The 16,364-nt window shown below is 46.5% G+C and overlaps 1 protein-coding gene across 2 annotated transcripts; it reads left to right on the top strand.

Annotated features, from left to right (window-relative positions):
* The first annotated feature begins 7,779 nt into the window (after window positions 1-7,779).
* Window positions 7,780-14,395, top strand: LOC705514 (zinc finger and SCAN domain-containing protein 5C-like). 2 transcript variants are annotated; one of them, XM_028838845.2, is made up of 5 exons: window positions 7,780-7,829; window positions 10,630-11,140; window positions 11,972-12,175; window positions 12,962-13,112; window positions 13,378-14,395. In XM_028838845.2, the coding sequence occupies exons 2-5, from the start codon at window positions 10,757-10,759 to the stop codon at window positions 14,127-14,129; spliced, it is 1,491 nt and encodes a 496-aa protein (XP_028694678.2). In that variant the 5' UTR covers window positions 7,780-7,829; window positions 10,630-10,756; the 3' UTR covers window positions 14,130-14,395. The 2 variants fall into 2 exon arrangements, with proteins under 2 accessions (XP_028694678.2, XP_001093877.5); XM_001093877.5 differs by lacking the exon at window positions 7,780-7,829 and having other exon boundaries at window positions 10,499-11,140; window positions 13,381-14,129.
* Window positions 14,396-16,364: the final 1,969 nt, after the last annotated feature.

The following is a 16,364-nucleotide window of genomic DNA, read 5'->3' on the forward strand; positions in this document are numbered from 1 at the left end:
CATAGAAAGATTTTTTCTTTTTTCTGTTTGAGACAGGGTCTTGCTCTGTCATCCAGGCTAGAAGGAAATTCGCAGCCATGGTTCCCTCAGCCTCAACCTCCTGGGCTCCAGTGATGCTCCCACATCAGCCTCCCGAGTAGCTGGGACTACAAGCGCATCACCACGCCCGGCTAATTTTTATAGGTTATTTTTTGTGATAAAATATGGTTTCACCATGTTGCCCAGGCTGGTCTCAAACTCTGGGCTCAAGCGATCCACCGGCCTCGGCCTCCCAAAATTCGGGGATTACAGGTTTGACTGCACTGCAGCTGGCCTAGATTTTTTTAAAATTTTTATTCTTTTATTTATGTTTTTTGGACAGAGTTTCACTCTGCTGCCCTGGCTGGAGGGCAGTGGTGCCATCTCAGTTTACTGCAACCTCTGCGGGTTCCTGTGGTTCTCCTTCTTCAGCCTCCCAAGTAGCTGGGATTACAGGCCCCGCCCAGCTAATTTTCTTATTTTTAGTAGAGACAGGGTTTCGCCATGTTGAACAGGCTGGTCTCAAATGCCTGACCTCAGGTGATTCCCACGCCTTGTCCTCCTAAAGTGCTGGGATTACAGGCGTGTTCCACCGCGCACAGCCCGACTTTTTTTTTTTTTTTTCTTTTTAAATTTGGTTCTAAATGTAGCTTCAAAAGGCAGGAGCCACTGAGTGATACTCTCCAGGTATCAATTATCATCCAAGTTCAACAGCTATGAGAACGCAGCCCTGCTGTCCTAGCCACAGGTGGGGGAAGTAACCCGAAGGTCTGCAGAGAGGAGAAAAAACTGGCAGGAGGGTCTCGGGAAAGCTCACTGGAAGCCCGGAGGATGGAAAACCCACGCCTCCTGTAAGGACTCTGAGCAAGTGCAGAACAGACAGACAGCCAGGGAGACAATCGGCAGAGAGGGGGAGACAATCGGCAGAGGAGGAGACAATATTTACAAGCCACACATCTCACAAGAGGCTCCGATGCAAAATATAAACAACTCAAATGACTCCAAAGCGAGAAAACACATAACCCACTAGAAGGAGGGCAAGAAGCCTGTGTGGACGTCTCAGATGAAGACATGTGAATGGCCAGTAGTTCTAGGAAAACGTGCTCATCATCACTCATCATCAGGGACATGCAAATCCAAACCACAAGGCACCCCTCACACCTGCTAGAGGGGCTGTTCCCAAAGACACATGGAACGGGTGAGGATTCGGAGGAAAGGGATCCTCTGCGCCCTGTGCTGGGATGTAAATCAGTGCAGCCGATATGGGAGACAGTATAGAAGCTCCTCAGAAAACTAAAAGTACAACAACTGCATGATCCGGCAATTACACTTCTAGGCATGTACACAGAGGAAAGGAAATCAGGACGTGGATCCAAAACACTGAAACTCTGGAGTGATAGACGGCACGAAGGTGGAAGACTACCTATTGGGTGCTATCCTCATATCCTGGGCGACGGATTCAGTGATCCCCAAAACCTCAGCATCACTCAATATACTCATGTAACGAATCTGCACACAGGTACCCACCGAACCTAAAATAAAAGTGGATTTTTTTAAAGTTATCTATTTTTGTTTTTAAACTACTACCTTTAGTAGGGTCGGGGTTTTTAAACTCTGTTGCCCAGGCTGGAGTGCAGTGGTACAATCCTGGCTTGCTGCAGCCTTGACCTCTAGGGTCCAAATGATCCTCCTGCCTCTGCTTCCCAAAGTTCTGGGATTACAAGTGTGAGGCACTACACCTGGCCTACTTAAAATTATTTTTATCTTTATTTCGTTTTATTTATTTATTTGAGACAGAGTCTTGCTCTATCCCCCAGGCTGGAGTGCAGTGGCTGATCTGGGCTCACTGCCACCTCTGCCTCTGCGGTTTAAGCGATTCTCCTGCCTCAGCCTCCCGAGTAGCTCGGATTACAGGCGTGAGCCACCACTGTCGGCTAATTTTTGTATTTTTAGTAGAGACGGGGTCTCGCCATGTTGGCCAGGCTGGTTTCAAACTCCTGACCTCAAGTGATCCCCATGCCTCAGTCTCCCAAAGTGCTGGGATTACAGGTGTGAGCCACTGCTCCCGGCCATTACAGCTTTTTAAAAAAAATAAAATAATGAAAATAACGTTAAATAGGTCTACTGCACAGCATGGTGACTATAGTTCACAGCAATGTACAGTATACTTGGAAATTGCTAAGGAAGTTGATTTCAAGAGTTATCCAAAAATGGTAAGACGGTGAGGTAGAGCTTATGGCAGTTTGCTCGATTTAGCCATTGCACAATGCATACACACCTTAACACCCTTTGCTGTGCACCAGACATATACACAATTATAGATTTGTATTTCTCAATTTGAAAGTAAATTAGGCCTGGTGCGGTGGCTCACGCCTGTCACCCCAGCGCTCTGGGAGGCGGAGGTGGCAGGATCACCTGAGCCCAGCAGTGAACCGTGATTGTGCCCCTGTGCTCCAGCCTGGGAGACACACCTAGAGGCCATCTCGTTTTATTTATTAAGTAAATTGATACATTATTAAAAAGCAGACAGCTACGAGAGAGAAAAGGCAGCCTGAAATTCTGGGAATTAAAGAGGTTTTCCCACCAGGTTCCCTAAGCGCCCCTGCTCAGGAGGCGGAGATTGAGGCTGAGGCGGGCAGATTGCTGGAGCCGAGGAGTTCGAGACCAGCCTGGGCAAAGTAGTGAGACCATGTCTCTATAGTCAATAAAAAATGCACTCGGGCAGCGTGGTGGTGTGCTCCTGCAGTCCCAGCTAGCTGGAGGCCGAGGAGGGCAGATAGCTTGAGCCTGGGAGTTCCAGGCCAGCCTGGGCTATGAACGAGACCCCATTTCTGAAAAATGAAACACAACCTAACCATGATGAGAAAGTTAATATTATTACTTGCTTTTACTTTTTTTTTTTGAGACAGAGTTTTGCTTTGTTGACCAGGCAATGGCACGACCTCGGCTCGCTGCAACCTCTGCCTCCTGGGTTCAAACGATTCTCCCGACTCAACCTCCTGAGTAGCGGGGATTACAGGCGCCCGCCACCACGTCCGGCTAATTTTTTTATTTTTAGTAGGGTCGGGGTTTCACCATGTTGGTCAGGCTGGTCTTGAACTTCTGACCTCGTGATGTGCCAACCTCGGCCTCCGGAGTAGCTGGGATTACAGGCATGCGCCACCGCGCCCGACCGAGAAAGCTGGAATTATTCCCAGTTTACAGAAGCACTGCATAACGAGTCAGAGTTAACCATGGGGTGCAAAGGAGATCCGCTGCCTTCACAAAGTCTCCGAACAAATGCATGAGAAAATACACTCAAACTTTCTGAAACCAACCCCCGCGCACGCCAGCTTCTAAACCCCACAGACATATGCCCGCTGGACACTTACCTCCTTCCCGGCTTCCGCCGCCAACCTCCTCGCTCTGGGATGCGCTCTCCAACTGGCCTGGAGCTGAACTGCGTCTATTTATGCAGAAGCAGAGGGACTGAGGCCCCGTTTCCGGTTCCCTGCGCCGCCCCATGATTGGTTTAGGGCCACAGAGTCCATTGTACGTAAGCGGCGTTGATTACATTTGCCACTGAAACCCCGCCCACAGGAAATTAATGTATTAAACATGCCTACTGTGCAAAGAACACAGGTTTTCCCGCTCTACTGAGCTGTCATATTGCTGAGGTATTTGGAGGCCTCAGAAAATACAGATCCGCACGTGTTAACCACTTTGGGTCACCTCATGCCACAGACAGTAATATCCTAACAAGTAAAGAACATGTTAAGAGCTGGTGGAATTAGCTTATTGAAACAAAATAGGAAAAAAAAAAAAAAAAAAAAGAAAGAAAAATTCAAAATAGAGTTGGTTGATTAATATCAAACCAGTGATTTAATCTCATTTTTAATCTCATTTGAGAGAAGCTTTCACATGTGAATTGCAAGACATTGAAAATAGTGGACACTCGGCCGGGCGCGGTGGTTCAAGCCTGTAATCCCAGCACTTTGGGAGGCCGAGACGGGCGGATCACGAGGTCAGGAGATCGAGACCATCCTGGCTAACACGGTGAAACCCCATCTCTACTAAAAAAAAAAAAATACAAAAAAAAAAAACTAGCCGGGCGAGGTGGCGGGCGCCTGTAGTCCCAGCTACTCGGGAGGCTGAGGCAGGAGAATGGCGTGAACCCGGGAGGCGGAGCTTGCAGTGAGCTGAGATCCGGCCACTGCACTCCAGCCTGGGCGACAGAGCGAGACTCCGTCTCAAAAAAAAAAAAAAAAAGAACTAGGGTTCCCTAGTTCTCAGCCCCCTCAGTTAGGGCTCTCAAACACGAAAAGCCTTAACGGTGGGTGTGAATTGTACTGTGTGGATCATGGAGTTAATGTGGAATGATAAGTAAATGCTAGGCAGGATTAGATTACAATTTGGGAAGTTCGCACCATCAATTGGATGACACTAATCCATTCAAGTAGTGACTCATTCATTTTAATTTCAGAGGAAACCTCATCTAACCTTTAGGATAAAATGGAGGGCTGTCAATTTTACACTGATTCTGGATTAAATCCTTGGAAAATCTTAAGCCGCTTAACTCTGGGAACTTCAAACTTCTTGTGAATAGAACCTTCCTGATTTGTTTCGAAGATGCAATGAGACTGGGTCAGTAAAGTGCTCAATACAAGGTCATTTTGCCAAACAGTCGTAACAATTGTTTTCTGGTGCATTTTCTCATACTTTATGATATTTTTCCTTCTTAACCACTGAGGTGTTGACAATGAGTTAGAGTTAAGAATGGAATTTTTCACTGGAATTCACTGGGAGCTGCCTAAACCACCATCTGCCTATGCAATTCCCCCGAATCCTCCCCTCCGGAAACTCACGGTGTGTTTCTGTGAAGAACATTGTTTGTATTTTGGTAGGGATCGCATCGAATCTGTAGATGTCTATTAATACTATGGTCTTTTTCACAATATTGATTCTTCCACCCCATGAACATGTCTTCCCATTTTCTGGGGTCCGCTTTAATATTTTTCATTAGCGTTTAATAGTTTTCCTTGTGGAAATCGTTCACCTCTTTGGTTAAATTTATTTCCAGGTTTTTGGGGTGTCTTTTGCTCTTGCAAATGAGATTGCTTTCTTGATTTTCTTTTTGCCACTAGTTCGTTGTTGGTGTATAAAAACACTACTTATTTTTGCATATGGACTTAATATCTAGCCACTTTACTGAACTGGTTTATCAATTCTAAGAGTTTTACTGCTGGAGGTTTCAGGGGTTTTTATAGATGACATCATGTTGTTGGCAAAGAGAGACAATTCGACTTCCTCCTTCCGAATTGGATGCAGTTTGTTCCTTGCTCTGGCTTAGATTTTCCCAACACATTACTATTAACGAAGGTCACCAAGCTGAAGTTTGGAAACAGGTATACATTGTGATGCAGTCGCCAGGACCAAGTTAGTTAACATCTCCATCATCTCACATAGATACCATGTTCTTTCCTTTTTATCATTTGTGTATTTATTTCTAAAGTATTGGGCTCAAGCAATCCTGCTTCTGCCTCCCTAGCAGGTAAGACTACAGACATAAGCCACATCTGGCTTTCTTTTGATAGCTTTTTTTTTTTTTTCCTTTGAGATGGAGTCTCATTCCGTCGCCCAGGCTGGAGTGCAGTGGAGCAATCTTGGCTCACTGCAACCTCTGGCAAGAGGATTGCTTGACCCAGGAATTAAGGAAATAAATAAATAATGAAAAGAAAATAGTCACTGTGTAAGTTGATGAATACATTAATTAGCTTTACTGTAGTGATAATTACACTATGTATAGGGATATGTAAACATCAGCATGGTGACCTTAGTCCCCAAGGATGGATAGAGACCAGGAATTGGAGAGCAGCCTGGGCAACATAGCGATACCCCCATCTTTACAAAAAATCTTTGTTAATTAACCAAGTATGGTGGTGCTTGCCTGTAACTGCAGATACTCAGGAGGCTGGAGCAGGAAGATCTCTTGAGCTCAGGAGTTCGAGGCTGCAGTGAGCTCTGAGTTTTCCATTGCACCCAGCCAAGGTGACACAGTGAGAGCTTGGCTCTAAAAATAAGTAAATAAATAAACAAATTCACCCACAGAGGTAGGAGACCGCTACCAGAAAAACTATAAAATATTGATGAGAGGAAATGAAGAGGGCACAAAAATGGAAAGATATTCCATGTTTGTAAATCGGAAGAATTCATATTGTGAAAATGACCACAGTATTAATAGAGATCTACAGATCCATCACAATCCTTACCAAAATGCCAAACACATTCTTCATGGGAACATGACATGTTTCAAGAAGAGAGGATTGGAGGGAATTGGGTAGGTAGATGGTAGTTTTAGGCAAATTCTAGTTCATTCCACTTAAGAACTCCATTCTGAACTCTGACTCACTATCAACGCCTCAATTATTAACAAGGAAAAAAAATTATTAACAAGGAAAAATCACAAAGTATGAGAAAATTCATCAGGAAATAAGTGTCAGAACTTTTTGGCAAAATGACCTTGTATTGGGCACTTTACTGACATATCTTTTTTTGTTTTGTTTTGTTTTGTTGATTTATTTATTTATTTTTTTGCTTTTGAGACGGAGTTTCACTCTTGTTGCTCAGGCTGTAGTGCAATGGTGCGATCTCGGCTCACCGTAACCTCTGCCTCCCGGGTTCAAGTGATTCTCCTGCCTCAGCCTCCCGAGTAGCTGGGATTACAGGCATGTGCCATCATGCCTGGTTAATTTTGCATTTTTAGTAGAGATGGGGTTTCTCCATGTCGGTCAGGCTGGTCTCGAACTCCTGACCTTGTGATCTGCCCGCCGCGGCATCCCAAAGTGCTGGGATTACAGGCATAAGCCCCCACGTCCGGCCAAGATAATCTTATTTCATCTTCAAAACAACACATCAGGAAGGTAATAATTCCCTGGTGCTAGTCACAGGGAGTTTGAAGTTTCCGGAATTCAGCAGCTTAAGATTTCCCAAGGATTGAAACCAGAATCAGTATAAAGTGTACTTAATTGTCATTCCACATGGACTCCATGATCCACACAGTAAAATTCACACCCACCATTAAGGCTTTTCTTGCTCGAGAGGCCTCACTGAGGGGGTTGAGAATTAGGGAGCCCTCTGTGTGTCCATAAACCAGCTCCTACCATCCTAAAGTGAATGCAGAGAGGGGACCATGTGCCTTTCTCTGGTTCCCACTGTTTTTACCTAAGGGTAGGTTGGCTGATATCAAAGCAGTGATTTAGCCTAGTTCAAGCAGTTTTCCCATGTCAATTCCCAGATTTTGAAAAGTAAAAACTTATCACTACGATTCATTACGTATCAACAATGACTGTCCTTTTTCTTCAATATCTTGACATTCACAAGTGAAAGCTTTCCTCAAACTAGAGCAAATCACTGGCTTGATATTATTCAACCCACTCTTAACACGTCCTTTACTCATTAGGATATCACTGTCTGTGCCCTGAGGGGACCCAAAAGTGGTGAAAACTTGCAGATCTATAGTCCCTGAAGCCTCCAAATATTTCAGAAATATGAACTGTAATTCAGTAGAGCGGGAAAACCTATGTTATTTGCACGGTAGGCATTTTAATACATTAATTTCCTGTGGGTGGGGTTTCAATGAGAAATGTAATCAATGCTGATCCCCTTCAAAGGATTCTATGGCCCTAACCCAATCATGTGGGGGCCCAGGGGACTGGAAGAGAGGCCCGGAGTCCCGCGGGTTCTCTATAAATAGACACAGTTCAGCTCCAGACAGACCAGTTGGAGGGTACATCCCAGAAGAGAGGAGGTTGGAGGCAGAAGCTGGGACAGAGGTAAGTGCCCAGTGGGGATGTCTGTGGGGTTTTGGAGTTGGCCTGCGGGGGTTGGTTTCAGAAAGACTTGGGTTGGGGGGTTGGTTTCAGAAAGATTTGGGTTGGGGCCTTGGTTTCAGAAAGATTTGGGTTCATTTTCCCAGGCATTTGCCCAGACACCTTGCTATATACTCCCAGAATTGAATATTAACCTGCGTACCTGCCTTTATTTTTTCCCGTGTCCCATTGCTTGTTTTAACGGGAAATGAACTGACAGCGAGTACAAAGTGGTTTCTAGGAACTGACAGCGAATACCAAGTGGTTTCTAGGAACAAAGTGGTTTCTAGGAATACAAAGTCTGTTTTTAGAGACAGGCTTTCACTGTGTTGCCCAGGCGGTTTTCAAACTCCTGGGCTCGAGTGATCCTCCTGAGCAGCAGCAGGTGCCCCTTGGCAAAATCACTTTTAATTCCAGAATTTCCAGCTGCCTTTTCATCTACTCTTTTAGCAATTTCCAATTATACAATATATTGTTATGGACTGAAGTCACCGTGTTGAACAATTGCTCTCTTGAATTGCTTTCTTCAACTCAAATTCATACCCTTAGACCTATATCTCCCCAACCCCCACCCCGGCCCTGTTAACCACCATTCTACTCACTGCTACTATGAGTCCACTGGGTTTTTGTTTGTTTGTTTGTTTTGGGAGACAGAGTTTTGCTCTTGTTGCCCAGGCTGGAGTGCAATGGCTCGATCTCTGCTTACTGCAACCACTGCTTCCTGGGTTGAAGCGATTCTCCTGCCTCAGTCTCCCGAGTAGTTGGGAATACAGGCATGTGCCACCACACCCGGCTAATTTTATATTTTTAGTAGAGATGGGGTTTCTCTATGTTGGTCAGGCTGGTCTTGAACTCCTGACCTCAAGTGATCCGCCTGCCTCGGTCTCCTAAAGTGCTGGGATTACAGGCGTGAGCCACCGCGCTCCGCCTGAGTCCACTGGGTTTTTAATTATTGTTTATGTTATTTACTTCTTTTATTTTTAAAATTATTTTGTAATTTCAAGTTTTATTTTAAATTTGGGGTGTACCTGTGCAGATTGGTTACATAAGTATATTGAGTGATGCTGAGGTTTGGGGTATGACTCATCCCGTCACGCAGGACGTGAGGCCAGCAACCAGTGGGTAGTTTTTCAACCTTTCCTCCCTCCATCCCTCCAGAGTTTCACTGTTTTGGAGCCCACATCCTGATTCCCTTTCCTCTGTGTACATGCCCAGGAGCAGGATTGCCGGAGCATGCAGTTGTTGCACTTTTCATTTTCTGAGGAGCTTCTATACCGTCTCCCATATCAGCTGCTCTAATTTACATCCCAACACAGGGCGCAGAGGATCCCTTTCCCCCAAATCCTCACCAACACTCGTTCCATGTGTCTTTTTGGGAACAGCCACTCTAGCAGGCGTGAGGGGTGCCTTGTGGTTTGGATTTGCATGTCCCCGAAGATGAGTGATGATGAACGCCTTTTCCTGGACCTGCTGGCCATTCACATGTCTTCATCTGAGATGTCCACACAGGCACCTTGCCCTCCTTCTAGTGGGTTATGTGTTTTCTCGCTTTGGAGTCATTTGAGTTGCTAATGTTTTGCACAGGAGCCTCTTGTGAGATGTGTGGTGTGTAAATATTGCCTCCTCCTCTGGGTAGTCCCCCCACTCTGCTGATTGTCTCCCTGTCTCTCTGTTCTGCACTTGCTCAGATTCCTTCCAAGAAGTGTAGGGTATTCGTCCTCCAGGCTACCAGTGACCTTTCCTGAGACCCCCCTGGCAGTTTTTTATCCTCTCTGCAGACCTTCAGGTTGCTCCCCCTGCCTGTATCTAGGACAGCAGGGCTGCGTTCTCATAGCTGTTGAACTTGGACACTAATTGATGCCTGGAGAGTATCACCCAGTGGCTCCTGCCTGATAAAGCTAGGTTTAGCAATTAACTTTGAAAAACCTTATTATTGTATGAACCCACTTCTTTAAAATATCAAGGAGCACTAGACTTTAAATCTGTGTTCTGGGATGAGCCGAAGAATAGAGAAACCCTTAGAGAGAGAAGGTAGATTAGTGATTTCCAGGGGCTGGGGTGGGTGGGCAGGGGGTGATCACTGATGGGGATGGGGTTCCTTTTGGGGCGATGAGATAATTCTGGAACTAGTCAGTGGTGATGGTTGCACAGCATGGTGCATGTCTTAGTCCCATGAAATTGTGCACCTGGAGAAGATAAATATGAGGAAATTTATGAATGTGCATTTTACCAAAAAGCAAAATATCTGTGTAGGTGCTTAATCCTCATAGGATTCTTTAGTGCTGTCCCTTCTCTGGAGCGAATAATTCTGGGGTTAAGAAGGTTTGTTGGGGGACAATCTTACATTGTAACTATTTTTATTTGTCTTATTGCATAATTATGACTAAGGATTTGCCTTGGATCTTATCTTGATAAGAAAACATAAATAATTGACATGATTGTTGCATCAGATTTTAGGCGCTTCACATTACTGTCCTATTTGATTTACAGTCAAAAACAATGTTGTTCGATGGGCAGGAAAACCAATTCAGCCTTTGCACAATGATCCCCTAGAGATCAGATCCAGGGGAGCATTCAGGTTTTACTCCAGAACATGTAGTCAGGTGTAGACACTGGAAGAAGAACAGAGTGGATTCATTTCCATGGTGCTGAGTCCAATGCTAGAGAGGAAATGGGGTCTGGGATTGGGATGAGGGATTTGGAAGGGAGGGGTGGGTAGAGTAGAAACTTCAACTAATAGAGCTCATGCTTTTTTTCCCTGCAGACTTCTGAAGGAACAGTGAATCTGTTACTGAGAAAAACCAGGGGCGATCTGTGTAGATAGGTCGCAATTAGATACCAGCTACTGGAAGAGTTTTCCCAGAGGCTGATTGAAATATTCTCCTCTAGATATGGCTGCAAATTGCACATCCTCATGGGGTCTGGGAGAACCCTGCAACAGACCTAGGTCAGAGACTCCATGGTCTATGGCATCCCTGGGAACTCAACTTGGAAATCATGACGTGGACCCTGAGATTTCTCACGTGAACTTCAGGATGTTCAGCTGCCCGGAGGAGTCGGACCCCATCCAGGCTCTGAGGAAACTCACTGAGCTGTGCCATCTGTGGCTGAGGCCCGACCTCCACACCAAAGAGCAGATCCTGGACATGCTGGTGATGGAGCAGTTCATGATCTCCATGCCCCAGGAGCTCCAGGTCTTAGTCAAGGTGAACGACGTGCAGAGCTGCAAAGACCTGGAGGACCTGCTGCGAAATCACAGAAGACCCAAGAAATGGGTGAGTGGGACCCTCCTGATTGGCTCAGGGAAGGGGAGCTGGGATGGGGGCTGCACGGTGCACCTGGACTGGAGAGGACCCGAGGGGCTGCTCTAGGTCGGGGCTTCCAAGTAGAGGAGAGTTTGCCCGTCAGGGGCACATGGCAGTGTCTGGGGACAGTTTTTGGTTGTCACAACGGGGAGGACAGGAGATGCTGCTAAGCATTCTCCAAAGCTCAGGACAACCCCCCTGACAAATAATCATCCATATTCAAATGTCAGGTGTGCTGAGATGGCCAATTCCTGGTGTAGGCGATGGACAGACAGAGGGGATGCAGGGACCCACACACTGTGAGGCCAACATGAAAGAAAGACGTTGGTAAAATACAATACCTGATGGAATGTAGGGGAGGAGGCATTAGAGTGAACTGAAGGGGGGCCCAGAAGTCCCATCCTGAGGCAGGGAAAGTGGTTGGTATCAGAGATCCAGGGATCTGCCTCCAGGTCCCCATATGAGCCCCTAAGTTCTAACACAAGGTGAGCTGCCATCAGCCAATTGGGTTGGATTCACCCAGAATATTTCTCCCTGTCTTCTCTTTGGTTTAGACTCTTTCATCTAAAGGACCCATATTTGTGTACTTATCTAGAAAATTCCAGGTGCAGGCATGTGCTGGAGTCTAGAGAGGAAAAAATTCAGACAGGATTGCTGTATCCACAGAGCTGACTCTGCATCGGGAAGGCAGATTTGAACATTAATTACAGTCAAGTGTGAGCATTATGGCAGGACCCAGGGAATATGAGAGCTACTTTCAGGTTCTCATGGTGAGTCTGATTGTCTTTTTTCCCTCTACAGTTTGTAGTCAACTTGTTCGGCAAGGAATATCTCATTCAGGACTCAGATGTCAAGATGGCTGAAGGCCCCGCCAGTGTCTGGGATGATCCGAGAGACGTGTCCAGCCAGCAGGCCTCCTCTGTGAACCAGATGCGTCCATGGGAAGGCCAGGCCCACCGAGAGCTGCAGATCCTGCCCAGGGTCCCTGCACGGTCCAGGAGGCAGGTGAGTGTGTGAGGCCTTGATGTCTGGGTGGAGGTGAGAGAAGGAACGGGAGGAAGTCATGTGGCTGCTGGACTGATTGACAGATTTGGCACAGGACAAGATTAGAACCATTCCCCATGGACATGGTACATCCCCAGACATTCATTCCTGAGCCATCTCAGAGAGGGAAACCTCATCTACTTTTCCCTCCACCATGAGAGCTTTTAGCATTTAGGGTGGGGGGGGGGTAAGAAATGATCTCAGTGAAGTGAGGGAGGCAGTTGGCACAGATGAATGAAGATCCCTTCCCCATAGCCAGTTACCTCAAAGACATTTCATGTAATAATTCAGCAAGGAACCCACTTTCTACAGATTGTCAATTTCTTAATTTGAGGAATGTTTCTCAACTGGTGATGTTGCCTTTCCGGACATATGACCATGTCTGGAGACACTTTTGTTTGGCATTCTCGGGGGTGATGGGGTGTTAGTAGCATCTAGAGGGTGGAGGCGGGGTCTCTGCTCTGCACAGGAGCGCCCCCTCCAGGAGGGTGATGCAGCCCCAGTGCCAGTGGTGCCAGGGCTGAGGGGTCTCCACCTAGAGTCATGTTCCTTCCAGCCTCAGGGGCAGGGAGACGTTGGCAGGGCAGGAAGAAATATGCTCAGAGAACCAAAGAGTGAAAACCACCACACCTGTATCATTGGTGTGGTGGTTTTGAATGTTGGTGCATTCAATCAGGAAAAGGCAGAGATGCCTAAACTTCCCCCAGTTTAGACATGGAGTCATTGCTCTTGGTTTTTCATTGTCAGGAAGAGGACTTCCTGCTTCCAGAGACTAACGTCATGAAAGGTGACCCAAAGGCTCTGAGCCCCAAGCCGACCTTGAAGAAGGACCTGGAGGAAGACAGGGAGGAGAAACCAGGACTTACATCCCCAGAGCCTCAGCTTCCAAATGGTCCTAGTAAGTATGAAGACTTAGACCTGTGTGGAGATAGCCCCTCTCTTCTGGCGTGCAGGAGTGGGGTCCCAGCGTTATCATGTCTGGGGGAGCTGGCACTCAGCTGCCAAAGCCTCTCCACCCCCCACTCTCCAGAGACCTACGGTCCAATGTCTTAAGCTTGAACTTGAGGGGAAGTTTTCACACAAGGTCAGTGTTTGGTTGCAATGAGTTTGGTGTATTGAAAATGCACTTTATTAACTGTTGTGTGTGGAATCCCTTCTTCCAGCAGATCTGGTGAGAGCAAAGGAGGAGAAGGAATCCCCAAAAAGAGCCTTTGTGGAAAATGTGGATGCCGACACACCTTCTGCCTGCGTTGTGGAGAGAGAAGCTTCGACTCACAGCAGGAACAGAGGAGAGGCTCCGAATCTCAGAGGCCCCAAAAGAAGCAAACCAGATGCCACCTCCATTTCCCAAGAAGGGCCTCAAGGAGGAGCCACACCTGTGGGCAACAGAGAATCCCCGGGACAAGCTGAGATCAATCCAGTTCATTCCCTGGACCCTGCGGGCCTGGTCATTCACCCCGATGGCCAAGGAGTTAGGGAACTGCTGCCCTTTGCATGTGAGGTGTGCAGTAAGAGGTTTAAATATCACAGCAAGCTAGCCACCCACAAGAAATCACACACCGGAGAGAGACCCTTTCAATGTAATCTCTGTGGGAAGCGTTTCAGGCAGCGCATAGGCCTCGAATTTCACCAGCGAACCCACACCGGCGAGAGGCCCTACGCGTGTGACATCTGCTGGAAGCAGTTCACCCAGAAGTCCTACCTGAAGTGTCACAGGAGAAGCCACACAGGGGAGAAGCCCTTCGAATGTAAAGACTGCAAGAAAGTTTTCACCTACAAGGCGAATCTGAAGGAGCACCAGCGCACCCACTCCGGAGAGAGACCTTACATATGTCCCAAGTGTTCAAGAGCCTTCGGTCGGCCTGCAACCTTGAGACGCCACCAGAAAACACATCCGGAAACCACTTCACAGTGACCTCGTCATCGGGTCTGCATCTTCTGCACCAAGAAAATGTGAATGATGACTTCTCACCGATGTTATCAGATGACATCTGACACACGAAGGGCGCCTGGCACACACAGAGGTGCCCTAGACAGGAATTCCCAGGATGTTTGTTTAAATTTTTTTCCTCCCCAGTGAATTCTGGTTTTTGTTTTATTATGTCTATTGTTATAGGCTTATTTTGGTTTGTGTTGCTGTTCTTTCAATAAACAAACATCTTATTAGTTTTCAATATTTTGTAAAAAAAAAACGGAGTCTCCTGAGGGACATGCTGTTACCCACTGTTTTGCTGTAAAGTACAATTGTCCAAGGAGGGTGTCCAGATGAAATACACAATATGCCTGGGAAAATGTGGGTTTCAGATAAAACATTTTTTTTAGTATCACCATGTTCTAAATTATTCGTTATTCTTCTCAAACTCAGCTTTTATTGGGTATCCTAAACAGTTTTCTTTTTTTTTTTTCCCCTATTCTTTTTTTTTTGAGATGGGGTCTCCCTCTCTCAACCAGGCTGGATTGCAGTAGCAGGATCATCGCCCACTGCAGCCGTGACCTTCCAGGCTCAAGCAATCCTCCCGTCTAAGCCTCCCAAGTAGCTGGGACTGCAGGATCATACCACCACTTCGGCTAATTTTCGTGTTTTTTGTGGAGATGAAGATTTGCCTTGTTGCCCAGGGTGGTCTTGAACTCCTGAGTACAGGTGATCCACCTGCCTTGGCCTCCTTAAATGCTGGCATTACAGGCATGAGCTGCTGTGCCCTGTATAGTTTTTATTAGACTTTATTATAATTATGATATTCAAATTTTTTGAAATTTTTTTGTAGTGATGGGATTTTTTGTTGCCCAGGCTGGTGTGGTGTGAGCCACCACACCTGGCTCTAGACTTTCTTTTTCAGAGCTGTTTTAGGTTCACAGGGAAATTCAGTGGACAGCACAGAGTTCCCCTAGACTCCCTCCCCACACAGCACAGCCTCTCCCCGCCCAGCAGCCCCAGCAGAGCGGTGCATCTGTTCCATCAGTGAGCCTGCCCAGACACATCACCAGCACCCAGAGTCCATGGTGTCCATTAGGGCTCGCTCTGTGTGTCGTACATCCTGTGGGTTTGGACAAAGGCCTCATGAGTATCCACCATTGGAGTATCATGGGGGCTATTTTCACTGCCCCTCGAATCTTCTCTGCTGTGCCTATTTATGTTGCTGGCCTGGATTGTGTATTTTTTGGTCTAAATTTGGCAATCTCTAAATTCCTGATTTGACTCTTGGACTACATAGGCATTGGGAGTCTCTGGGGACCAGTTGGTCTTAGTGATAGTACCATATCCTGAAGGCTTTGTTGATCCAGAGATGGGTGGGCCCCAAACTCAGAGCTTCTGATTTAGTAGGCTGGGGGTGGGGCTGGATTCATTTATTAAAGGCTACTTTTTTAAGACTTTGGTTCTTGTCATCTTAATTTAAAGGAATTTCATCAAGAGACACACAGCAAAGAGATGCAGCATAGAGCAACTGATTGCAAAGGAAATAGGGTATTTTGAAAGTTAAGTGCGGAATAGACAGGACATGCTGGGAGCAAGGATTCAGGGCTGGCTGCTCCTGAGGATGAGACAGCAAAGACCTGCTCAAGGGAGACTCCTCTTTATGGGAGTCTCGGATGATCACACACAAGGGGGTGGGAAGAGGTGTTACTAAGGAAGGAGACCACTACCCCTACTGCCGTCCTCCTCCCCCCACCTTGCCTAGTTCACAAGACAGGGGGAAAGAGAGAGAACAAAAAGTTATAAAGAAACAATAGTAAGATAAATAGCCAGACAACCTTGGCACTGCCACCCGGCCCTAGGAGTTAAAAAAAAGTAATAATAATTATTACATCAACCCTTGACCTAAACTACTTGTGTTATCTGTAAATTCCAGACACTGTATGAAAAAAGCATTGTAAAACTTTCTGTTCTGTTAGCTGATGCATGTAGCCCCCAGTCACGTTTCCCACGCTCGCTCGATTTGTCACAACCCTTTCACGTGGACCCCTTAGAGTTGTAAGTCTTTAAAAAGGCCAAGAATTTCTTTTTCCGGGAGCTTGGCTCTTAAGACGCGAGTCTGCCGATGCTCCCAGCCAAATAAAAAAGCTCTTCCTTCTTTAATCCGGTGTCTGAGGAGTTTTGTCTGCGGCGTGTCCTGCTACATTACTAGTAAGCTTGTTCTGGGTGGTCCTCTGG

This window comes from Macaca mulatta, chromosome 19 (genome assembly GCF_049350105.2).
Source record: "Macaca mulatta isolate MMU2019108-1 chromosome 19, T2T-MMU8v2.0, whole genome shotgun sequence".
NCBI classification, from domain to species: domain Eukaryota; kingdom Metazoa; phylum Chordata; class Mammalia; order Primates; family Cercopithecidae; genus Macaca; species Macaca mulatta.

Excerpts from the sequence above, each read along its gene's own strand:
- LOC705514 (XM_028838845.2), top strand. The coding sequence starts at position 10,757 with ATGGCTGCAAATTGCACATCCTCATGGGGTCTGGGAGAACCCTGCAAC. Across the intron at positions 11,141-11,971 it reads ACAGAAGACCCAAGAAATGG|TTTGTAGTCAACTTGTTCGG; the intron begins GTGAGTGGGACC and ends TTCCCTCTACAG. Across the intron at positions 13,113-13,377 it reads TCAGCTTCCAAATGGTCCTA|CAGATCTGGTGAGAGCAAAG; the intron begins GTAAGTATGAAG and ends CCCTTCTTCCAG.